The sequence below is a fragment of the Apiospora marii genome (assembly GCF_038362585.1).
Source record: "Apiospora marii strain CBS 49790 chromosome Unknown utg000013l_segment0_segment0, whole genome shotgun sequence".
Classification (NCBI taxonomy): domain Eukaryota; kingdom Fungi; phylum Ascomycota; class Sordariomycetes; order Amphisphaeriales; family Apiosporaceae; genus Apiospora; species Apiospora marii.
Genome location: NW_027117384.1, coordinates 2400942 through 2425317, shown reverse-complemented (window position 1 = coordinate 2425317; position 24376 = coordinate 2400942). Strand labels below are relative to the sequence as shown.

Genomic DNA, 24376 nt, shown 5'->3' with positions numbered 1-24376 from the left:
AGGCTCAAGAACGACGACCCAAGCAGGCTCGCGCACCATCCTCGTACACCCGTGCACTGCCAAAAGACGGGAGTGAACGCGAGTACGGTAAGTAAGTATATACCGTCGATAACGATGCAGTGAACGAATGGCGGTGGCACGACTCAACGATCAACGACCCATGATGAGTATAGGTGGTGGTAAGTCGTGCGTGCCATTTACCCCTTTTCTCCATAAAATATCCAATTCGCTCATCACAACAACAGGCGAATCGGCGCACAAACTTAATGTGTTCGTTGGTCTCCTGAACTGGGACATGTGGGCAGGGGCCCGGACGAAGGAGGGAAAACATTCGAGCGGACCAAAAACAACCAGACGTATGGAAATAGTGGACAGGCAGCATGCACGCATATAGAGTTGGGACGGGGAAAAGAACAAGAGGGAACGTGTGCAAACACAAATGCATAGTGCATCAGTTATCTTTTGGATATACATGAATATATACCCCGAGATCTATAGACGAATATTAGCATTGGCATTTGTTCCTTGCTGTCGTATATTCCTTTTAGGGAGTGCTAATGTTCCGTATTACTACTTGATATCTTCGATACAGTATATCCATTCGCATGCTAGCCATGCTTGCTTGCTTGCTTGCTATTCACCTCCTCTAAAAAGGAAGTTTTGCTCTGATAATAATGATGATGACGATGATGATGTGTATCCTGACCTTGCCCATCTCTATTCGCTTCCGCTTTTGAATCACAAAGTCAAAGAAGAACATCGAACAACCAAGAACCACACCACACCCACTCAGCCCAAGTTCTGTTGTTGCTTGCTGGCTTACTTCTCATCTTCTTATCGGTAATGTGTGCCCCCACAGTGCATCAATCCCTCGAATCATTTTCCAGATATCGAGATCGCCATATCCGCACTTCTCTACTCCTTGGAAGCGCCCGCACCCCCCTTTGCGCCCGCCAGTTTGTTCTGCATCGTGCTCGCCACCACGTCGGCGAACTTGTGTACGGACTCCTTGACGTTCTCGTAGCTCTCCGAGAGCGTCATCGGTTCCTCCGCTGCCGCCGGCTTATTGGCGTCGTTGGTGTTGTTATTAGCCTCCTGGCCAATGCCGGTATTTGTTGTTGGTGTCGTTCCTTCCGCACCTTCGCCCTTGTCCGTCTCTTTCCCTTCCCCGAGGCCCTTCTCCTTCGTCTTAGCTTCTTCATCCTTCCCCATCGCCGCCGCAGCCGCCGCCGCCGCCTCCGGCGTAGGAGTAGTAGCATTATTATCATGACCCCCCTTACCACCGGCCCCAATATGCATCCGCCCCAACGCCCTCGCCGTCGCCGCGCTCGCCCTGCTCATCCCCGACGACGCCAGCCCCGGCAAGCTGCGCCCGGCCTCGAGGATCATCGAGTCGTCCCCAAAGTACTTCTCCTTCTCGTTGACGAACCGCGTCAGGTACGTCGTCTTCTTGGCGGGCGGGTCGCCCCGCTACCACCACCACCGGCGGCGTCGGGCCCCCGCTGCCGGTTCTCGGCGCGGATGCGCTCGATCTCAGCCTCGAACGCCGTGTCGTAGATGTTGAAGTCGATGCCCGTCGGCGAGTCCGACACGATGTCCGCCGGCGTCTCCTGGTGGTTGAACTCGTCGCGCCCCCCGAGGCCGATGCCCAGCAGGCGCGGCGATTGGTCGGTGGGATCGTGCGCGTGGCCCTTCTCGCCTGGGGGAGTTTCGGTGCCTCCCTCTCCTTGTCCTCCTCCTTCTCTTCTTCTGTTCTGGTCGCTGTTGGGATGGACGTTGGACGCCTTCCAGGCCTTGCGGGCCTCGACGATGTCGGCCGCCTCCTCCGCGACGGATTTGTGCCGGGGTCGGCTGTCGGGAGCAGGGGGAGGCGTTGACTGCTCCTTAGATTCGGGTTCGGGCTCCTCATGTTCGGGCTCCGGGGGAACGTAGGCCTGGTTCCACGTGAAATCAGGCAGAGCAGGCTTAGTAGGCTGATAGTGGGAAGCAGCATTAGGTATCTGTAACGTCCTTGGCGTCCGCGGCGTCCTAGAGCCGGGTGTGCTTGGGCGGCTCCTGGCCAAAAGCCCCTTGAATTTGTTGATAGCCATCATCTGCCCCTTGCGTTAGTCGGGCATTTTTTCTAGGGAATGTGCGCGTGTGCGCATGTGCGCGCGTGTGATGCTTACCACTGTGAGCATGTTGCTCATCTTTGGCGTGAAGGCATGGTTGACTTCAAGGTCGTTTGGCATATCGATCATGTCTGAACAATTCTCCACCTCCGATAGTAAGGGATCGCTGCCGTTTAGTGTCACCCAGGGATGTTCCTATAATCATCTGTCAGCAATCTCCTCCAAAAGAACATGGTCAGTCACAGTAAATCAAGACGTACCCTTATTTCCGACATTTCTATCCTCGTGCTCGCATCCTTGTCGAGCAGCCGTGTAATCAGATCGCGGAACTCCGGCGTCTCGTCGTCCGGGATTTCCGGCTGGTCGTTGCGAATCGCCTCGTACATATCCAGCACGTTGTCCCGCTTGAAGGGTAGCCTGCCGTACTTGAGGCAGTACAGCGTCACGCCCATGGCCCATATGTCGGCGGCCTTGCCCGAGACGTCGCCGTGCTTCGCTATGCAGAGCTCGGGCGGCAGAAATGCGGGCGAGCCGGCGGATTTGGCCGTCATCATGACATCAGGCTTCTCGAAGATCTCCGAGACGCCGAAATCGACAATCTTCAGCACGTCGTCCTCGGTAAGGAGCAGGTTGTCTGGTTTGATGTCGCGATGTATGACCCCCTGTGCGTGCACTGCGAGGTTTTGGGTTAGAAAAGGAAACCCACGATTTCGACCACCTTTTTCGAGGCCCCAACGAGAGACCACTTACAATACTCGATGCCCAGAATCAGATCACGGAACCAATGTCGACACCGTTCCACGGGGTAGGGGTCGGCGCGATCGTCCAAGCCGACCTTCATGACGACCCCCTTCTTGCACATCTCCAGCACCATCCATAACGAGTCCTCCTCGGGATCGTCCAGCACCTCAATCAGCTGCACCAGGTTGGGGTGGTTCAGCTTCTTCATGATGGCGATCTCCTCGCGGATCAGGAACAGGGCGTCCTTGGCCTCGGCGGCGTCGTTCTGGCTCAGCTGCTTCATATGCGCCGGCCAGGGGGCACGCCCCCGCGCGCGCCCCGGCGGGAAGCGGCCCCCCGGCCTCCTCATGGCGGGCGGCCGCCGCAGGATATTGGACTGGGCCCGCTTGCGCAAGCGGGATTTAGAGAACTCCTTGATGGCGAACTCGGCGCCGAACTGGTCGGTCGCGACATGGACGGCGCCGTAGGAGCCCCGGCCGATCTCCTCGCGGATGACGTACTGGTTCACTCGGAGCTTGGTGCCGTCGGTGTCGTCGCTGGTGTATTCGGACTGCGCATTGAGGGTTTCCTGTGGTGGTAGCCATTAGTCAAAGGGCCTGCCTCTCTTGGCGTGCAGCGGCGGCCCCCCGGGTTTCCAGGCCGGGCCACCTGCACGAAGCTTTGGAAGCTTAAGCAGCTGCAGTACCCACCTTGACCTCGCGATGCTGGGAGGGCGTTCGCTTATGGTGTCGCAACGGGCTTTGGTATTGCTGAGCAGCAGGGGCGGAGCTAATATTACAACATGCTTATTAGCGATGTGTCAATTTCAGGAGTGCAGCATCGTGGCCACGGGCGCAATGCGATGCGGGGTGGTGGTGGTGGTGGTTGTCGTGGTTATTTGGAGAGCTGGGCTTGGCTTGGCTGGCTGGCTTACATGTGCGCCATGAGCGAGGGCCGCCGCTCCTTGATGGGAGAAGCACCATCTGCCTGGATTGAAATCGTCGGGGAGGCGAGGAGAGTTCTGATGTTTGGGCTCGCGGCTGCATGGCCGACTTCTCGCGAGCTCGTGATGTCGCTCCTGGTGCGCTCGGTCGGCGGCGCCTCGAGGGTGGCCGCTGGAGGGGCAGTCGCAGTGACGGGTTCCGTCATGGTTGCGGAGCTGTTTGCTCGCTCGCACGAAAAAGGGCGGCGAGTCAGCAGCAGACTTCGGGGGGATGATGGGACGACGACTCGAAGTTTGTTGCACGGGAGTAGTTGGGACCAAGTATGTATACTTTCCCTCCTCTAGGTAATATACATATAAAGTGCAAAGTCGTGTGAGGCAAGGAGGCAGACACGAGAAGAAGAAAAAGAAGTATGTACGTTAGGTAGGTAGCAGAAGTAGAAATGAATGCCTTGTAGGCGGAGAGGCAGATCAATGGAGCAAGGCCGGGAGCCAGTCGAAACGTATTATCTACGAAAATGCAACAATATTTTTCTGCCCAGGCTCTCTCCAGTCACTTGTCACCCAAGCAGCAGCAGCCAGGATGCAAATGCGAGAAGGGAAAAAAGGCATCCACCACGGAACCGACTATCTATCTGCATGGTACTACATTGTTGATTGTACCCTTAGAGTCACCACCCGTACCAGGCTGGAGGGGTGTCATGTTAGACATGTTCAGCCCAACGCTCAAGCTAATCCCCCGTGGTAGCGAATCACGATGCGTACGGAGAGCTTGACCCCTGCTTGTGTGCATCCATCTGCTAGTTGTTAGTCTGGCATCTCCATCCTGGTCGTGGGCGGACGAGGATGATGCTATTGAAGATTACCACTACAGTACACGAGGACGAGGCTGCGCCGACAAATGACACTGGATGATCCATTGCCTGACCGAACTCTGTTATATTGGTTGATACTCAACGTATTTACGGAATCACGTCTTCCACACGGCAGTTGTTAGATACCATGCTGCACATCTACAGAGGTGATGTGGCACGGAAAAGAAAGAAGCACGAGCTGAGCAAGGCACCCCGCGGGCCCGCGCTCCAGTGGTACATGTGCCTTGTAGAAGGGGCCGATCCCGGCTAAGCGGCTCTCTGGCCAGGTGCACATCCAAATTTGGGGGGTGCCGGGCAGAACGGGGCCCAGGCCAGACTCCGGTCAGCTCGCACCAGGACCCTGCGCCAGCTCTACGGGAGTCAATTGATGACAACCTTGCACTATGTAAGCCTATCGCATGGCCAAGTAGCATTCGACCTGTAGGCAAGGCTGTACGTGCATTGCATAACATATTTCATACTACATCATATTTTATTACCTACACAACTAACTACACAGCAAAAGCAACCATTGGCAGCGAGCAGCATAACGGAAGAGAGGCCGAATCTTCAAACTGCCCTAACGAAAGCAACGACGATCCAACGTTTGACGAATATACAACCGACAACGAAACGACGACCCACGATAATCCGTGTATGGACTGCGACGCCGTTTGATTGACCGCGAGCAATGTGAATGCGAACAACGCCAGACGACTTGGGACACCCTTCTTCTTCTTCTTCAGCCAGCCTCGACGGCGAGACTCGCGCAAACGCGCCATATTCTTGACATCATGCCGGTCCAAGTCTTTTCCTTCTACATCTTCGACCGACACAGTCAGTACCACCATGCGCCTGTCGTCATGCGTCCTTCCTCCTCCTCCCTCCTCGCTCCGGGAGCATCGTGAGCTAACGGCCCTCACCAACAGCCGAGTGCATCTACTCCAAACTCTGGATCGCGCCGCCACCGCCGCGGCCCCTCTCGAGCCTAACCCCCCAACACACGACCAGCAACAGCCACGAGCTGTCCCCCTCCGCCGCGGCGGCCGCGCACCCACACCGCCAATCCGCCCCCGCGAACCTGTCTCTCACCACCACCACCGGCCCGGCCCCGTCCTCCTCCTCGTCCGCCGCCGCCCCGAACAACGGCGGCTACCGCGACAGCCGCAGCGCCGCGACCCGCGCCAAGGACGACGCCAAGCTCATCTTCGGCACCGTCTTCAGCCTGCGCAACATGGTCCGCAAGCTCGGCGGCGACGACGACGCCTTCATCAGCTACCGCACCGCCCAGTACAAGCTGCACTACTACGAGACGCCCTCGAGCCTGCGCTTCGCCATGCTGACCGAGCCGGGGGCCCTCAGCATGCGTAACGTCCTGCACCAGATCTACATCAACCTGTGGGTCGAGTATGGTGAGTTTGAATTTACCGTTTCCTTCTTGGGGGAGGGGGGAGGCCTGAAGAATTAAGGAGGGAGAGGGGATAGATAATGAGAAGACGCTAACGTAATCCGCAGTCGTCAAGAACCCCTTATCACCAGTCGAGCATAAGAACGGCGACGGCGTGAAAAACGAGATGTTCGAGATGGGGCTGGACAAATTTGTCAGGGGGTTGATGTGAGGTGATTGGCAAGCAAGGAAACAAAGCAACCCGAGATCCGGGTAGGCATGACGAGCGAGAGGGGGCGGCATGCTTCAACGTTGATAAAAGGGCTAGAGGGGCTTACAAGCACTGCCGCCTCTAAATGACCCTATCTGCTTGTGCTGCAAAATGATGTATAGTCACAGACGGCGCCAGGGCTCCCGTACGGCTCATAGAGACGGAACCGATGATGGTAGATATGGCTAACAGCGGTAAGGCGAAATCGGCTGCGGTATATGGCCCCGAAGAGTAGGACGGCAATGATCGGGCGTGCCCGACAGTGGTGAGGCTTCCCTCCAGTCCAGAACCCCAGGAACGAGCTCAAGAGGCAATCGAGTGCATCGGGGCGGGTTATGAGTCTCACTCAGTAGGACTATATGCGCCGAGGTCTGGAAAGGGAAGATACATATATAGTGGTCTTTCTATACCTATGCGCCGAGTCGCGACGCTTCCCCCTCTCTGTATGGTATTGATACATTGCGAATGCCTCCCCTCTCGTTGCCTGCCATACTCGACTGCTGTACAAGGAAGGCTCTCTCTCTCACACACCAACAAAAGATTAGTATCATAATGAACACCCACCCGTCAAATCATTCATCAAACTCCTCCCCTCGCCCGTCTTTCTTGTCTTCTGTGCCATTGATCATTCATACTCTATACAATGCTGTGCCTTCTTCCCATAGGATAGCCAGGTGCTCCCTTCCCCACCCCCGATGAATGAACACACACATGCAATAGTCAAAATACAACCGGGGGGGTTTCCAAGTATTAAACAGACAGAGATAGACCACACTTCCTTTTATTTCTCCTCCTGCTGCTTCTCCTGCTGTTGTGAAGCCTTCTCCCACACACTCTCAAACGAAATCTGCGAGGGCTCGGGCTCGGGCTCGACCAGAACCATACTCTCCTCACCAGCACCCGCAGTCGTCACCCCCGTCGTCATCCGACTAGTACTACCCTCCTGAACAGACGACGGCACAAGCGTGGACGACTGCGACTGCGACCGGCTCACCGCCGCCAGCCCCTCGTCCTCCCCCTCGTTCTGGATCTCGTTCTCCCAGTTGCTCGAGTAGACGACCGCCGCGAAGGCCTCGAGGTCGGGCACCTGCTCCATGGCCTGCAGGTACTCGTTGGGCATCATGCCGTGCCCGATGGCGTGCGCCTGGCGCGTCAGCACCGACAGGATCTTGGGCAGCAGCACCACCTTCGCCGACTGCTCCGACAGGTCCCCGACCTCGGGGATGGCGGGCAGCTCAAACGCCCCTGGCAGCAGCTTCTGCATGTGCAGCACCGAAAAGCCCGCGTCCAGCACCAGCGTCAGCACGTGCGAAAAGGCCGGCGACTCGATCAGGTCCGACGTCTCGTCCAGCAGCCGGCGCAGGGATGCCGACGAGGAGCCCGACGAGGAGCCGTCACCCTGTGTCTCCGCCGTCGCACTCTCGCCGAGCACGCCCGATTCCCGGAGGACATGGTCCTCCATCTCGCGCGGGGGCAGGACGATGGACAGCCACTTGGACCCCCGGCGCTCGCCCTTCTTCAGGTCGCTGCCCCCCTCGATCTTCTTGCGCACTTCCAAGGTCAGCTGCGTGAAGGTGTCGTAGCTCAGCAGGTCCCGCGGGCTGAGGTGGCCGAAGACGTCGCGCACGGCCTCCTCGACCCGCTGGCCCAGCTCCTCCCAGCCCTTGTTCAGCAGCCACCAGCTGAAGGTCAAGTATTTCCGGTTGATGTCGAAGTCGCACCCGTAGACCTGGTGTTCGGGATCGTCGCCGTCGTTGTTCTCTAGGCTTATCGTAGACTGTGCGGTCCCCGTGGCGAGCGAGATGACGCTCGAGAGGTAGCTCCGGCGGCCCAGGAGGTTGAGTTGCACTCGTGTGAGCATGGTGAGGAGGGCGAGCGTGTAGACTAGGGTAATGGCTCGGGTAATGGCTAAACAAACATTCCCCAAATGGTCAGCCGCAGTCCACGTTGATGCCTACATATGCTGTCTCCCAACACCGGCTCGACTTACAGCTTATCGTCAGGTCATCCCACAGCTGTCGTTTCGTCCTCCGGGGTTTGGGCGCGGGCGCAGGTGTAGTAGTTTGTCCGCCGTCCTGGGCTCCTCCATCGCCCGTTTGGGAAGTAGACGGAGGCAGCGTCATTTGGCTGGCGTGCACTCCGCTCTCGCTCTGCAGGCTCGCGCTCGCGACGCTCTTGCCCTCTTCCCCTTCGGTCAGGGTGGTGTCGGCTATACTCGGCGGTGTCGCATTGGCTTCGCCGCTGCGCGTGCTCTTGGCCGCGCTCTTCATCTGCTGGATCTCCAGCGTGATCCTCTCGGTGTTCATGGCTTCCAGGATGTTGGCCGTGGCGGTGGGCAGGAGGGCGAGGACGGTGAAGGTGCAATCCTCTTGGTTCTGTTCGAATCGCCGGCGAAGGCTATACGCGAAAGGTCAAGTCGGTCAGTTCACGGGCAGGCCTTTGCATGGGATGGATGGATAGATGGATGGCTACCCAAGGGGAGAGACAACGTACTTTTCCTTGGCGATACGGTCGCTACTCATGCGCTCGCGCGCATCGTTGATCTTGTTGAGGACATACTGTGTGGCTAGGTAGCCCGCGCCAACTACGCCGACGCCGATTGCGACGGGCGTCCTATTGCGGCGGAACCACCGTCTCGTCGCGGAGAGCATCGTGTTGCTGTAACTGCTCCCAAGACTAAAGACTGGGACATGCACACAGGTTCGGGTTCTAAAGTAACTATTAAGATGTCATGGGAGATTTGAATGGAGAGAGGAAGGTAAAACAGTAAACAGCAAAAAGACTGGAGAAATGCGTATATGATGGAGTTATCAGAAGCTCTGCAGCGGGATTGGAGCTCTTCTACACGTGTAAGCCATCATCGACTTTCTCGACGTTCGTTTGTGTTAGCTAGCTCGTTGAGCCCAGCCTTCTTTGGTCTTTGGCCGTGATAAACCTGGGAGCTCGTGCAGCTAAAAGTTCAGGTACTTGCTTCCCCCTAACGCAACACCCCCGGCTCGGTACTTGGGGGGCCGCCTTGGGCCTCGGCATGGGGTAGACGGGGGTAAGGTATTCCATGCTAGGGAGGTTCCCCCGTGACAGCCACAACGAGGCTTGATCAATTGATTGATCACTGATAAGGATGGATTCGTATAGTACATGCATGTACTGATCATCGTCACCTTTGTTTCCTGTAGGGCAGAAAATAGCACAGCAGGGTTGTCCGGTGTAGGGGTCGCTGTACTGTACTGTACTTACTTCACTGCCCGCCCGTACTCTCAGTAGCAACAGCAGCCATCAGAAGCTCCCGCAGCCCAACTCCACATTGACGCAACACCCATCCTCCGTGACCCCTCCAAAACGTAAGCTGCGCATATCGGATCTTCTTTGCGAACGAGAGAAAAAGATATACAGATTGATTGATAGGAAAGCGCTCGCAAAACGGTAGTCATGTCCCTGTACCAACAATTATAGACAAAGTTACAATCCGCAATTCGAAGATATCGAATACCCACGTACCTGCATCACGAAACCCATCAAGCAATCCAGCTTTCCCCCTCAACCCAGGCTATCAATCTATATGTAACCGGAACGCAGACCGCGGTATCGCATCCCTCCTCCCCTCCCCCGTCAGACCATGGACGCCCAACAGAACCCCCAAGACTTCATCCTCGACGCCTTTGTCGACCCCACATCCGTCCGCGATGTAGTCGGAGGTACGTAGCCGCCCTCTCAGCCTATCCGCGCCCGCCGAACGTTTCCCCTGCCCTTTCCGATGACGGACGGCCCGGCCGAGCAAATCGGTGCCGGCATGGGTCGCGATATCACTACATACCTATATACACCCACCAATATTATCACCCAACTAACCCCTCGGCCGCGCGCCCGCCCCCGCGCCCGCAACAGGCATCCTCCACACCATCTTCTTCCACCGCTTCTTCCCCTGCCTCGCCCCCGAGACGCGCGAGGTGCTGGGCCTCTCGCTCCCCTACGTCAACGACGCTGAGCTCGACACCATGATCGCCAAGCGCACCGGCGAGCTGCACCGCGAGGTCGTCCTGAATAACAACAACAACAGCAACGGCGGCGGGCGCGGCACCATCTCGGTCCAGTTCCTCGAGAAGAAGCGGCGCAAGACGTGGTACATCCGGCCCTCGGGCGACGAGGAGGTCTGCTGGGAGCGCTGGACCGTCAAAGTGACGGTCGCGGAGCCCAAGACGGAGACAGGTGCGTTGCGTTTTTCCCCGTCTCGTTTTGTTCCCCCTTATCGCTGGATAGAGACAGAAAAAGAGAGAGAGAGAGAGAGAGAGAGAGAAAGAATAGGGGTGTGCATATACATATACTGACTCCCCTACAGAAAGAGCTAAAGTTCGCAACGCCATGGAAACCACCCTCCGCGGCACCGTCCTCAAAATCGTCGACATCGCCAACCAGTCCAAGGACCACATCCCGCCCATCACCACCACGGACGCCAACCCCTTCCCCTACCAGATCGTCGTCAACCAAAAGGAGGACAGCAGCGGCTGGGCCACCCGGATGGGCATTTACTAGGGGGGCAGGGCAGGGCAGGGCAGGGCAGGGCAGGGCAGGGTAGTCAGTGGCAGTGGTGATGGTGGTGCTGGCTGACTGGCTGGCTGCTTTTTTCTCTTTCTTTCTTTCTCTTTTTTGGGCGCAACAGCAACATATATGTCAAATTAGTAGCGGAACAGGAACGGGGCATATCGAATTTTTCTCACTCGGCGGCGTTGGCAAAGGTAATGGTGGGCATGCTCTTGGGGGCAAACTTTGGATAGATCTATTTGTACGTGTCTTCGTGGGTAAACGACTTTGGCTCTTTCTACATACGCGAAAGCGAAAGGGCCAGGACTAAATGAATTGATACCCCTTGTGGAACTCTTCGAGCTTGAAATCAGCCACCTCTTCCTTCAATCGGTCATCTAAGTGTGGACGATATACCAATGACGAACATCTGGAGTCCGAAACGTGGCCCTTTCCTGCCTCCCGTAAGTCACGCTTCCAGATCTCTGAGTGAGGTAAGTAAGCTTAATGCTGGTTCACGTACATTATATCACGAAGCAAAGAGAAAAGTAAGGTAAGATGAGAAATCTCAAAGAGTTCATGTGTATTGAACTACATCAGTGTGTTGAAGACCAAAAGCATATCCTCAAAAGGAGATATCCGCCAACAACACCAAATCGATTCGCCATGCCGCAATGATTCATACCAAAAACAGAACACACATACTCGTCTCTTCACATGCCTTTGTTACAAAACTCCAAACCAAAAAGACCAAATCGACATGTTCCCATACTCGTAATCCATCTCTTACTCGCCTTTGCCGGCCGCCTCGGTAGATATCCCACACAGTCGCACACATACGCCGCTGCTCCCAATGCTCTTCGCAGGATTACCGATACCCAATAGGATTAATGTAGGCAGGGCCCAAAGGTGATGGCTAAAATCCATCCAAACTCGCTTGCAAAAAAAAAGAAAAAAAAAACAGGGCCAAAAACAAAGATTGTAAGCCAAATTCGATCGACATGCAAGGCGTCGATATGTACCCAGGCCACGTAGCGTCATTATACTTGTAGTAAACAATAGACAAGAATGCCGTGAGGCGAGGATGTTGTCGCCAGTCTATATTAGTCCGCGTCTTTCGTAAAAACGACAAGGGAGTGACCATGGCAACCTCCAAGACAGCAGACAAGATGTGTGGTAGTCGTTCATTCATAAATCGTCAGAAGTCCAGGGGTGGAGCAAGAGCGCTGGGGCTCGGAGAGAAGAGTATTAGAAGGTGGTGGTGAAACTCCTGCCAAGCGCGGGCTTCGAGGCCTTGTTTGGCGCGGCGGTGTTGCTTGAGCTGCCGATCTTCTCGAACCCTTGAAGAATGTCGAGTCCAGCGCAGTTTTCATCGTTCTCGTCGAAGAAGTGACTGGAATAGAAATCATCCATCGAGTTCCATTCGCTGGTGCTCTTGACGGGAGATTGTTGGATGAACACCTTGCTTGGCGAGGACATTCCCTCGAACACCTTGCTCGGCGTTTCATACGGCAGAGCAGCTTGGTTATGGAACTTCGGGGGAGCTGGCGTGATGTTCTTAGTTACGTTGCCGGTGATCTCGCCCAGAGCGCTGGCAGAGTGGGCCCGATCCATGCGCAGTCTCTTAACTGAGCGCTTAATGGGCGAGCCAGCCTCGATAGCCGCAGGGAAGAATGAATCGATGTTGCCATCCTGGAAGATATCGAAACTGGTTCCATCATGGACGAAGTCGCCGAAGTTAAAGAACGAATCGTCGACGTGGAACGAAGGGCTTCCATTACCCAGGCCGTCTGTCAGGTTGTTTACACGTCGTAGAGGTGAGTTCAGCATGCTGCTAACTTTGTCCCGGTGGAGGCGCAGGTTGGTGTTGGGAGATACTGAAGGCGGAGGCCGGGTGGGCGCCTTGATCTTGACAGCGGGGGTTAGGGGGGGCAGCATCTGGTTCGACTCATGGTTCTGGCGAAGGGGAGATGAAGACGGGGGGACGAAGCCATAGGAGCGGCTCTTGCTCGGGCTGTCATAGGATGAGGCACGGAGACGTGCAATCTCCTCCTCGGCCCTCCCACGCTTGATCCGGGGACGATCTGCTTCCGAGGTGAGGTTACGTGATCCTTGGTTCGGGCGCATAGCCGATGACTCCAACGAGGAGATGTAGCCACTATCATCCATCGAACCCGTGGAGACATGCTTGCGGCCCGGGTGGCCGCGAGCGCCGGACGAAGCTCGACCTCGACTCATGGGAGGCGGCGTGTTGCTGCGATGCTGTCGTGGAATCGGTGGCGAAGAGTGCATAGCAGCCGGTAGTGGTGAGTGCAGGTTGCTATCATCGCCAGCATCCTGCTCTGTTTTATCGACTGGCTCATCGGGGCTGTCGGACAAGGGGATGGTAGCATCCGACGAAACCTCGGCCGGACCGGTGACAGGCCGGCTCACCGACTCAGACATCTGGTACGATGGCATCTGAGGCTGAGCCGGTAGTACCGGAGGCGGTAACGTAGGGAGCTCATTTGACGAATGCAGGGGGTTCAGCTCCGAACGGGCCGGCTCCAGGTTGGTCGACATGGACATGACGGGCACATTCTCGATGCTGGTCTGAGACTTTCGGGTTGGCTTCTCCTTCAGGAACAGATGCTCCATGCCAGGCTCAATCGACCAGTAGTTCCCCTTTCCCGGATCGTCCTTGGGCCTCTCCTGCTTGATGAAGGCCTTGTTCAGGCTGAGGTTATGCCGGATGCTGTTCTGCCAGCCGGCATCGTTGGCGTTGTAGAATGAGTAGCTGTCCGAGATCCACTTGTAGATCTGGGACAGTGTGAGGCGCCGATTCGGGGCCCGTAAAATGGCCATGCCGATCAGTTGGGCATAGCTGTGTCCGGGTTTCTGGCCATCGTCCGCGATGGGAGGGAAGGAATCATGAGGCGGTAAAGATGGCTCGTCCGTGCGTGCCTTTTTCGCCGGTCTCGCCTCCTTGATCGGAGCTGCCTCGAGCAATGCGCGCTTGCCCGGGGCCTTCTGGTAGTAGTTCTCGAGGTTGAGATGAAAGGGTGCGGCGGGTGGTGCCGGGTACAAGACCGGGTGCACATTCTCCTTTCCGTAGTTGAAGCTGGAATCCATCATGGGCCTCTGGTGAGATGATGCAGTCTTGAATCTGGACATAGTAGGCGGCTTCTTCATCATCGAGTCGGTCATCTGTCCATTCGAGCTGGGCGGTAATAAAGAGACCGGGTCCATCCTATTGGGTCCTTGCGATTTGAGCGGTGTGAGAGGGGACTGCATGCGCCCCGTTGCCTTGAACGGTGAGTTTTGCTTTCCCATGCCATTCGGGGGCGAAGGGAAAAGCACGTTGGCATTCGAGCTACCCAAAGGCATGCGTGGTTGCGAGTGGTGCTGTTGTTGCTGGTGGTGATGGTGGTGGCTGTGGTGGTGGTCCATCATGGGCATGGGAGCGCGGCTGATCGAGTCGTGCATTGGCTGTTCAAAGAAATCGTCCTGGTAAATCTGGAGCGGCTCCGCGCTGGCGGCGAAGCGCGTCGGGTTGGCCATGGCGGCCTGTGATCGTGGACGAGTTATTGCTGGTCGAAGCGATGCTGGTATGGATGTGATTTGGTGTGATTGATGCGACGGTGATATTGATAGACAGATAAACTGATAGCGAGGGTTAGTCAGTTAGTCCGTTTGGAGGTGAAGATGCGGATGCCCTGGTAATGTATTCTCCCGTTCACGGAAGGTGCGATGGAACTTGGGAACCCACTGGCTAGGCTGCATGACGGAGGGACATTTCGCGTGAAAAGCGTGGGCCATCTACTCACCTTGGATCGGGCTCGCAGATTTAATTACCAGTGGAGCCTGGAAGCCAGGGTGACTGTGGCGCGATAGGTGTGGGTTGATGAGCCTCGATCAAAGTCTCAGAAGTGGTGTAATAGTGCGGTTTGCGAAAAGAAAGCCTTTCTACATCGAGATGCGGGCTTGCGGAGAGAGCGCGCGGAGGATCAGAGAGAGAAAGAGGAGATCAACTTTCTTTGGTGAGAGTAGGTAGACTGTTCGTCAAGAGCAATCAATGAAACGAGGTATGTAGGTCGGGTCGAGCTGCTGCTTGCCTTGCTTCCCCAGTTTCTTGGTACAGTAGTAGGAGCAGTAGTGATATCCAACAAGGTACAGTAATGCACAAGCATACATACGGCGAGCGGGTGAGCGGATATGCAAAAGAAGATGGGGAACGACGGATGCAGGATAAGGTGGAGGAGTCGAAGGGAATAATGCTCCTCTATCTGCCCAATGGTCGTCGGGATTCCAATGTATACGATGGGATATGGGAAGAGAGGGGAAAGAAGAGAAGAGATGGTGGAATGGTAGGTACAACGCTTCGTCTTCGTTTCGTGGGGTGGGAACGACCAGACCAAAAGCAGATAGATTGGCACCAGACAATTTCTATCTTGGGACCGAGAAGCAAGAAAAGGCAGCCCGAGTCTGTAAGTATAGTATCCGGTTGATATGAAAGGGACGGCCGCGCGCGCGCGAGAGAGGAAGGGAGAGGTAGGCGGAGAGCGCTTCAAGGTTCTCTCTTGTCGCTGGTCTCGCCCAAGTCCAAGTTTCGGCAGAAGTGGGAGAGGCTAAGCTGATAGGAACGGTAGTGCAGCGCAGGAACGCCCAGCTGGTCGCAACCTTCGTAGCCAAGCCCAGGATTCTCAGTCCGACTAGTCCTAGACCCGACCTAGCGCCGTGCAATATGGGTGCGTGAATGTGTGAATTTCGTATGGCCTTTTTGGTGCAGAATTGCGCGAGGGCGTCCTGCAAACTGCACAGAGCGGAGAGGGCAGACGAATAGAGTGGGCAGAAGCAGGGGGGGCAGACTCGCAGATGGTCAGCATTCAGCCAGTCCCAACGATGCCTTGCGCTAGCCAGCTCAGCGGTCGATCCACCGGGGCAGCAGAATGGGAGGTGTGGAACAGCTTCGAGGTCGTTGTGTAAAAGGATTGGCCGGCATCACCGGGGGTTGATACCCATCAAGACCAGGCAGAGACCAGGGGGCCGGTTGATATCACACAAGGAAGCAGCAGGCAGGGCTATGCAGGGCAGAGAGTGATGGATGCGAGCTCTATCTTTCTTTCCCCTCCCCGACTCTGCTTCGGATGTCTCAGAGTTGCATACGAGTAAAAGTGAAGATGGTGGATAGGTGTGGGCGGGGTATCTATGCTACCCTTCTTGAGCCTGTCTCGCTTTTCTTTTCCCTCTTGGATCAAAAAAATGGTGATAAAACAGAACAGGCCACGGAAAGCCTTTGCTCATCTGGTCTAGCTATGCGATGCCCACTTTATTTCATGGATAGAAGAGAGAGCTATGGAATTCCAGAAGGAAGCACAGCCAACCCGGCGGCGCGAAGGGAGGAGAAGTTTAAAAATACAGAAATTCAACGGGTGGGCTTGCAAATCGTTTGCCAGCCTAGGGATATGTATCTCTCTCTACCTGTATCTGACAGTGGGATTAAAAAAAAGTTTGTGGTAGTACGTACGGGCTGGGCAGGGCATCCCAAACGTCCGAGCGAACAGCATCCGTTGTTACAGACGAACGAAATTGAAATCGTCTGGTTCTGGTCTGATAGTCCCCCCAGCTGCAGTGCCCATCGCTCTTTTACGACGACGGTGTTTAACATTAATGAGAATCGGCGGAACGATTGGACGAGGCCGCAGCTCGGATGAAGCAGGTCTTAGAAAGACGCGGCCCAGCTGGACGCGTGGCGCGTTTCGCGTTGTTTATGGTTCAGCTCGCGTCGGGCCAATAGGATGGTCACTTCTGACCGGTTCTCACAGGTTAGTGCCGTCTTGGCAAATTCGACTTTCACTTTTTATTGCTGGACGGTCTGGCTCGTCAGGTCAGTCAGAAAAGAAGTCCTTGGTTTGGTCTGGCTCTCTTGTCTGCCCGTTTGGCTTACTTTTCTTTGCACACGATCAACATGTGGTGCCAGTGTTACCCTACCGTCCCAGGTCGGTCTGGCGGCCCAGAGCTGTTGGAACGGTACCTCGGAACTTTCCCTCCCCATACAATTTGCACAGCCCATCATCCCAGAATCCCAAACGTATGTACAAAGCAAACCGTCTGATTAACCTAGAACATGATTGCCCGCCCGACACACGGCTGCCGATCTCGATCTGAACCAATCCCATCTCTTGTAGACAATGTGACGACCAGGCATCCCGACCGGCCGCCCGCCCCCATGGGTGATTGGCTTCTGCACTCAATGCCCTTCTTTTTTGCCTTCAATGCCAATGCCGATTGATATCGACTTGTGTCATCTAGCATCGGCTAAGAGCTCAAACATGCTCCCCCTCGTTTAGAAGAGAAAAAGAGCTGGTCCTCTTCATGAACTCTTCTAGCGTATGGAGAAATAGATCGCCAATGCCGAAAAATGACATCATGGAACGGCTACTAACTACTAGGCGGTCCAGGAGGGCTAGGCCAGGAACGTGTGATCTCCCGATAAGTCTCTTGGAACGACTGGCCTGGCATGATTCCTTTTAGAGTTCTAATAAAACCCAACAACCGTCGAGGCCGTTTGTTCAGCTACTATACTACTACCACCATAGTGTACTTTCAATGCATTTCCTCGTATGCGCCGCAGCGCCCGTCAAACCAAGGAAGTTATGGAGCTACTAGCCAATGGGCTATCTATGCACAGCTTCTTCCTTTTTCTCTACCCCTTCTTTCCTTGTGCGACTAGACAGAAGACAGAGTTCCGCCCGGCTTTCGTTTGCGCATCGGCCACGCAGCCCCCGAGGCTTTTTTTTTTTTTTTTTCTTTCTTCTCACTTCTTTTCTTTTGCCCCTTCCGTGATAGCCCCCGAGCAAGGAGATTTGCATACTATCCAACTGAATGCCTCGCACCGCCTAGCTCGGGCGGCCTTCTTCGCGAGTGCGATTCGCCTGCCCCCAAAGGGCACGCCAGCCGGCCGGCCGGCCTTGGTAAGCAAGAGCTCGAAAGTTTATAAGCTGTTCATCTTGATATCGTCTAGCATTCAATGCGCTTGGGGGGTGGTAGTAAGATGGACAACACATCGTGACTGTTCTTGCCCTCTGCTCATTGGCGGCCGCGGGAGGGGGCCTGTAAAGACTGGGACCTACTTAGGTATTATCAAGGTTATCGCAAGGCCTGGTAAGTTGGTACGGGTTGGCAGTTGGGAAGGACGGAACCTGCTTCCCTGGTCCTAGATGTGCATTCGACCCATCCAGGATGTAACGTTTCTGGCATTGCCTCTTTTGGCCAAAAGCGGCGCTTCTGTCTACATCTATTCCTCTCTATCTTACCATTGGAATATGCCTTTGGGGAACGGGTCGGACGAGCTCATTGCCTGAACTTGAATTCGGCCGACTTGCATACCATGAGCTAGGAGGGGCAGACAGAGGGGTGGTTTCTGGTGTGATGTCTCTCAGACCACAAAGACCACAAAGAGCAAATATGAAGGGGTCCTGCCAGGCTTTGGCGTGCCATTCCCTCGCGCCGGCTACCGCGCATCCTTGCCCCCATATGCATGCATTTTAATACCCAAGACGGAAGTTCGTTCGCTCGTGCTGGCTGTCAGACTTGCCGTAGCAGCAGTCTGGCAGTCAACGACACTCACCACTCACGGCCCTCACCTCCCCTTTTGCCCCCCTTAACCAATACCCCCAATAACCCTCAGACTCGAGTCTTGCTGGCAAATCACTGCCACATGTGCACTTTGGAGTTCAGGAATGGTCCGGGATGCCTAGCGATTCGTCCGCTCCTTTTCGGTCCGTTCGTTTGGCTCCTTCGCCTGCATCACAGCTTGGATCAGACAGGCGCAGACAGAGAGACAGGCGCAGAAAGGGGACTCGAACTTTCGAACGAACCACCGGTCCGTGAGCTGGCGCAGAAACTCGGGCAGTTCGGGTTCGTCTCTTTTTTCTCGTCTCTTTTTTTGCGATTTGACTTCTTTGGTGCTTTAGAGTTTGTTTCCTGCTCACGGACGTCGTCCAGTGTTTCAGGAGCTCCTGCAAACAGCGTTCGGTTGGGCTGCAGGTAGCAGCAATTGCCTGCTGGCATCTTGCATGTTTGCCATGTGACATGGCACTACGACGACAAGTCATATTTGCATATTGGATCCTTGTCCAGACTCCAGAGAGAGCCCGGACTAAGTAAGCATATCCTCTAAGGATTACCCCCACTTTGGCACTTTGACACGATAGAGTATATAGTAGTACTATCATATCTCAGGGCCTATAACAGATTAGCTGTCCTTTCCCCATTACTTTAGTTTGATTCTTACTTTGCGGGTTCATGCCATGGAGCCCGCCCTCGCCGCAAGCGCAAGAGAGGGAAATGGAAATCAATTCATATGCCAGTCTACAGCGACCGGTGAGGCGGCAGAGTTCTGGCCTAGAATACGTCTCAGTCTCGTGGATTAAGAAAAACCATGCCTCTTCTTTTTTGAGTTGTTCCTGGGCGCCAGCCTGACTAGCCTACATGGCTGTTTAGGTGAGGTGAGGTGAGGTGAGAGAGGTATCGCAGGGCCAGTTAGCAGCAGCTTGCTAGTCTACCCCGCAAAGCATTGGATGGAGACCCAGCTGTTATATACTATGCAGGCTGCGCTAGAAATGCCACAACCTTGATGAATACGAGAAACCGTTATGCCTTTCAACCCCATTGGCTTCACGACTGAGGTGAGATAGGGCCGGACTGACTAAATAGTCTTTTTGTGACTTATCAGATGATTCGGAAATTGTGAAACCGGCCTTGACTTTTTGTTGCCCCCATCGATTGCCATTGAAGAAAGCGATACATATCTGCAGCCTGGGTGTCGAACGAGACCAGGTATGTACGGAATCGATCGTTGACGTTGCCGTGCATGCATGCATGAAAAGGACAGCTGTACTTAACTTGATGGCTGTCATCGTTTCACCAGGCCCCTGGACGTTGGGAATCCATTGGTGCAGGCTGCTCCAACTTGCGACTTGCCAAAAACCTACTTGGGAGGCGCTTGGCAGTAGGTAGGCAATCCTCCAGCTCTTATCTCCGTGTAAGTCAGCTTAGTCAGATCTCGCAACTGCCCGCCCACCTTTGGGACTTAGAACCTACTCGGATCATATATATCGTGCCAGAGTATGTAGTCTATTGTTAAATCCGATACCCTGTGAGCCTTAGGCCAGCGATTCTAGTTACTCGGGGCGTAGTGCGGCGGGAAAGATGGGCAATACTGCTCTTACCTGCTCACTATCATGTCAGAAAGATGCCACGGAGGCAGGTACTCAAGAAGACCTTTAGACGAATGATGCCACTACAGCGCACATTCTGATAGAAGCAAAGCTTGCATTTATATCAGAACCACATGGCCATGACCCGGCGAACTTTCCCCGGTAAATCATCATGGGGGAATGGATGCTTCCCTTAGCAGCTGGGGATTCATGGCGGTCGATCTTTTTCGGAGTTAAGGAGAGGCATCTTTACTCAGCAGACTCGATCACGTTGGTAGAGAGATATAACCTCATGTTAACGTCCTCATGAGGCCCCTTACTAACGTCATGCCTGACGTTTGTAATAGATGCGATGATGGAGAGATGTATGGCTTCGTCGGACTTAAGTTATTAGCATGGGCGGCGCCGGGAGGCCAAAAAGGGGCCAGATATAAGGGAGCGACCTCAACTTGAGACATGTATATCGAAGTGTGCAATATCCAAGCACGTATATCTTGACGTTTGAACAAACCCCGTCACGTCTACACCAAGAACCCGCCGCTGAACACCCCTATCATTCCAAACCCGCAAACAAGAATGCCCACCAACTCCATCCTCGTCATCGGCGCAGGCGAGCTCGGCACCGCCGTCCTCGAGGGCCTCGCCAAACACCCGGACCTCGCTTCTTCTTCCTATTCCTCCTCCTCTTCCAGTAACAACAATGTTACCCTCTCCGTCATGATCCGCGCCTCGAGCCTGGACGGCGCCGCCACGGCCGACCCGGCCAAGCAGCGCCACAACGCCTACCTGCGCGACGCCCTGGGCGTCTCGCGCTTCGTGCCGGGGGACATCGGCCGCGACAGCGCCGAGGAGCTCGCGGCCGCCTTCCGGCCCTTCGACACCATCATCTGCTGCGCCGGGTTCGGCGACGCGTTCCCCGCGGGGACGCAGCTCAAGATCGCGCGGGCCGTGCTGCTTTCCGCCGCCGCCGCTGCCTCCTCCTCCAACAACGGGCAACTGAGAAGGAAACGGTTCCTGCCGTGGCAGTGGGGGGTGGACTACGACGCCATCGGTGCCGGCAGCGCGCAGGACTTGTTCGACGAGCAGCTGCAGGTGCGGGCGCTGCTGCGGGCTGATACAGAAGCAAAGGAAGGGGCGACGGTGGACTGGGTCATCGTCTCGACGGGTCTGTTCATGAGTTTCCTATTCCGCGCCGACTTCGGCGTCGTCGACCTGCCCCGCCGGACGGTGCGGTGTCTCGGCGGCTGGGACACGCGGATCACCGTCACGACGCCGCGCGACATCGGGGTCATGGCGGCCGAGATCGCGCTGCGGCCGGGGGGCATCTCGAACCGGGTCGTCTATGTCGCGGGGGATACGATGTCATACGCGCGGGTGGCGGAGCTGCTTGAGGGGCGGTTTGGTTCCGGTGCGGAGGGGACGTCGTTCAAGACGGAGGCGTGGGATCGCGAGTTCCTGAGACAGAGACTCGCCGAAAGCCCCGGGGACGTCATGCTTAAGTACCGCAACTGCTTTGCCGAGGGGCGCGGCGTGGCGTTCGATATGGAGGATACTGTGAATAAGCAGCGCGGGATCGTGCTGCAGGATGTGCAGAGCTACCTAAAGGAGATTGAGTTGTAGATGGGCAGTCGGGGAAGATAGGGGCTCAATGGGTGGTACCAATACAAAATCAGTCTCAGTAACCCAAACCTACGATATCTTTCCAAGTATATTTCGAATGATTGTTATAAAGACCAGCCCCAGAAGTGATTCGGAAACCTCCCGACGGGACGAGAACCGCCATAATACCTCGATGTCCTTTTCGACGTCCTTGTAGACATCTACTTGTTTCATGGTATCCTATCAACATTTTGGACCAACGCAACATTCGAGGCTGTTAACTTCTCATTTATATGTGTGGTTTCTGGGCAGAGCATGACAACTATGTTCCAAGCTCTGCTATTGCTTTCGTCCATCGCCCATTAACACAGTCGAACGTGCAAATCGGGTCTCAAAAGCGTGAAAGCGACATTTCGAGGGCATCAAACTGTGATGATTGGACCCAACCCAAGAACATACAGGATACACGCACGAAATTTTCCAAATAGGCCCCCTATATGTATAATGAGAGAAGGCTCGATTCAGAGGCCTCGAACTTATGAGATATCATCCACGGCTCAAAAGCCAGCAAACGTTGGTATAAATCTCGGGCTTGGCCACGAGGCCAAATTCATCCTCGAAGATCCAAGCGATGGAAACAAGCACCCTTTTGGAGATCCGAGGTAGTGGCCGGTGGTACATGACTGCGTCGTATCAGGCATCAATATCGTACGTGGATGATCAGCTTGACAGGTTATGTTACGGCACCTACTCGGAAGACGAGGATAATAATTCCTGGATCTGATACAGCCATCTCACCGGCGTTCTCTAGCCCCCTGGTCGAACACTGGTTCCAAGGACTGCTTACAGCGACCAGACCGTCAAAGCCTCACCGTGTTTATCTATTACCGACTATCTTTCGCAAAGCTCCCTAGACTCCATTCTCTATGTTGTACCGAACATGGTGTAGTGGGATTGGGTTTTACCATGGGCTATAATCATCATCTCTAGGTAACTTACCCCGGACCTCTAACTTGGTCAAAAGATGACCACATCGACAATAAACATGACAGCCCCTATTGGTAACTGCTTCTGAAGGTAAGCCCATTGAAACTAGGGGGACATCCAGTACTCTTCTGACTCGAGAGTCGAGGTCGAGTTGAACCTCGCCAATGAATCCTCTGGTTCTATCAGCGATCATCGAGGTCAGTCCCGATGGAAGGCAACTAGAACTCGCGCGGGACAAAGTGTTGGAGACCCGGCCATGACAACAAACGAAGAACCGGGGAGTGGGTACTGGACCGAGGATGGATGTCTGCGGGCTGTTATACCGAACCCGATCGAGGCGCTCCTCGACACCAGCCATGCCTCGCCTCGCCTGAGACTCGCGGGACCCTAACTTGGCATTCCCCAAGGACAGGAAAACCCCGAGTCTCGGTTTTCCAGCAGAGGCTCGCACGAAAGGGCTTTGCGTGGTTCATCGCCTGTCGTCGGAAGAATATTCAACCCAGAGACGCACGCGACTGTGAAGCCCAGGTTGCCATGACCGTCATGCCCCTTTGCTCATACCCAGCGCCGCCTCGTCACCAGGATTACCACCGAGACATGGCTAGCTATCGTGAGCTTACCTGCGATGGCCAGAGGCTCACTACGCATGTCTGCTCTGCTCGTGTCGCCAGGGGATGGGCGTCAGCAACTATCCTCCTGCTTGGACATCCACCGCCCACCCCCTTTTTCTCGCACAAAACCGTGTCCAGGCAGAAGTCTGTATCGGAGCTGAAAAACGCATTCTCACACTAGAACCACAAGACAGGCATACTCTTCGGTCCTATTGATGGCTTTCCCAAGTTTCGTGTGGTCCTCGAGGTGTCTGATAAGATGCTGCCCAACCCTCCCGGGTTGGGTTGGGTAAGTCCAGATGTAGCATCATGAAACGGGCTCTATCTGTTATCACTGAACAATAAGCATAATCATCTCCCCGACTACTTGACTCCATATGGCCTTGGATACAGCGATACACACACACTAGACATGCTGCTGATGGAGCTGCCCAGGGGGGGGGGTTTGCTGCAAGATTAGGGCAGTCCATGAACGAGGTCGTGGTAAGTCTTACCTGAATTAGTTCGTGCCGGTGCTACTACCACGGGCTCCAAACAAGAAGCTCTTCTACAGGATGGCGAGCTCAAGCACATAGGTTCATGACCTGAAGCAGAAGCAAAGTAGGCCTGAAAATTTCATTTTGATACTGCCCTTGTTGGGTGACTGAGTACACAAATAACTATCACCATATCTTAAAATCACCTAACATCATACTCTAGCAGATGCGATTTATGTATGCCAACACTGCGCATGGCAATGTGGACAGCAAGTGTTAACAATGACCACCAAGAAGTATGTAGATGGCAAAACCATATTCCCTTCCTTACCTGTTGTCGGCCTTGTCGCAACGCACTAGAAATCTTCGACATGGGGTTCAGGGCCAAACCCAAAGAAAGCCATGTCCCTTCTTCTTCTTTCGCCCTCGAATACCCAACGGCCAATGAATCCGAGGAGAGAACACCCGTGCCGTCGTAAAAAATGCGTTGGGACGCACCGGTCACCCTTCATCCTCCCCGACGCGCCGATCCTATGCGCGCCAAGAACCAGTCGAAAAAGCCTTTCTGCCTCTCTCTCTCTGGGCCCAAAAAGAAAGTTGACCCCTGATTTGCGCTGGGGTTTCAACCAGAAGCAGGCCATTACCAATGCAATCCCGGTATTGGCCAGTGACCGCATGTTTCTTCTTTGGCGGCTCAAA

At 55.0% G+C, this 24376-nt stretch overlaps 6 protein-coding genes across 6 annotated transcripts; 3 read left to right on the top strand and 3 right to left on the bottom strand.

Annotated features, from left to right (window-relative positions):
* Window positions 1-915: 915 nt before the first annotated feature.
* PG985_015875 (uncharacterized protein) lies at window positions 916-3980 on the bottom strand (the record flags this gene model as incomplete). The annotated part of the gene is made up of 7 exons (XM_066835641.1): window positions 916-1130; window positions 1442-2093; window positions 2169-2306; window positions 2372-2784; window positions 2862-3420; window positions 3542-3620; window positions 3766-3980. 7 exons carry the CDS (start codon window positions 3978-3980, stop codon window positions 916-918), a joined length of 2271 nt encoding a protein of 756 aa, XP_066676844.1.
* Window positions 3981-5422: 1442 nt separating this feature from the next.
* Window positions 5423-6247, top strand: PG985_015874 (uncharacterized protein; the record flags this gene model as incomplete). Its single annotated transcript, XM_066835640.1, has 3 exons — window positions 5423-5465; window positions 5558-6040; window positions 6144-6247. The coding sequence occupies 3 exons, from the start codon at window positions 5423-5425 to the stop codon at window positions 6245-6247; spliced, it is 630 nt and encodes a 209-aa protein (XP_066676843.1).
* Window positions 6248-7067: 820 nt separating this feature from the next.
* Window positions 7068-8937, bottom strand: PG985_015873 (peroxisomal biogenesis factor 3; the record flags this gene model as incomplete). The annotated part of the gene is made up of 3 exons (XM_066835639.1): window positions 7068-8194; window positions 8277-8683; window positions 8780-8937. 3 exons carry the CDS (start codon window positions 8935-8937, stop codon window positions 7068-7070), a joined length of 1692 nt encoding a protein of 563 aa, XP_066676842.1.
* A 965-nt stretch (window positions 8938-9902) lies between these two features.
* PG985_015872 (autophagy-related protein) lies at window positions 9903-10816 on the top strand (the record flags this gene model as incomplete). Its single annotated transcript, XM_066835638.1, has 3 exons — window positions 9903-9981; window positions 10172-10492; window positions 10623-10816. 3 exons carry the CDS (start codon window positions 9903-9905, stop codon window positions 10814-10816), a joined length of 594 nt encoding a protein of 197 aa, XP_066676841.1.
* Window positions 10817-12052: 1236 nt separating this feature from the next.
* PG985_015871 (uncharacterized protein) lies at window positions 12053-14344 on the bottom strand (the record flags this gene model as incomplete). Its single annotated transcript, XM_066835637.1, has 1 exon — window positions 12053-14344. The coding sequence occupies one exon, from the start codon at window positions 14342-14344 to the stop codon at window positions 12053-12055; it is 2292 nt and encodes a 763-aa protein (XP_066676840.1).
* Window positions 14345-20580: 6236 nt separating this feature from the next.
* Window positions 20581-21624, top strand: PG985_015870 (uncharacterized protein; the record flags this gene model as incomplete). Its single annotated transcript, XM_066835636.1, has 1 exon — window positions 20581-21624. One exon carries the CDS (start codon window positions 20581-20583, stop codon window positions 21622-21624), a length of 1044 nt encoding a protein of 347 aa, XP_066676839.1.
* Between the last annotated feature and the right edge of the window lie 2752 nt (window positions 21625-24376).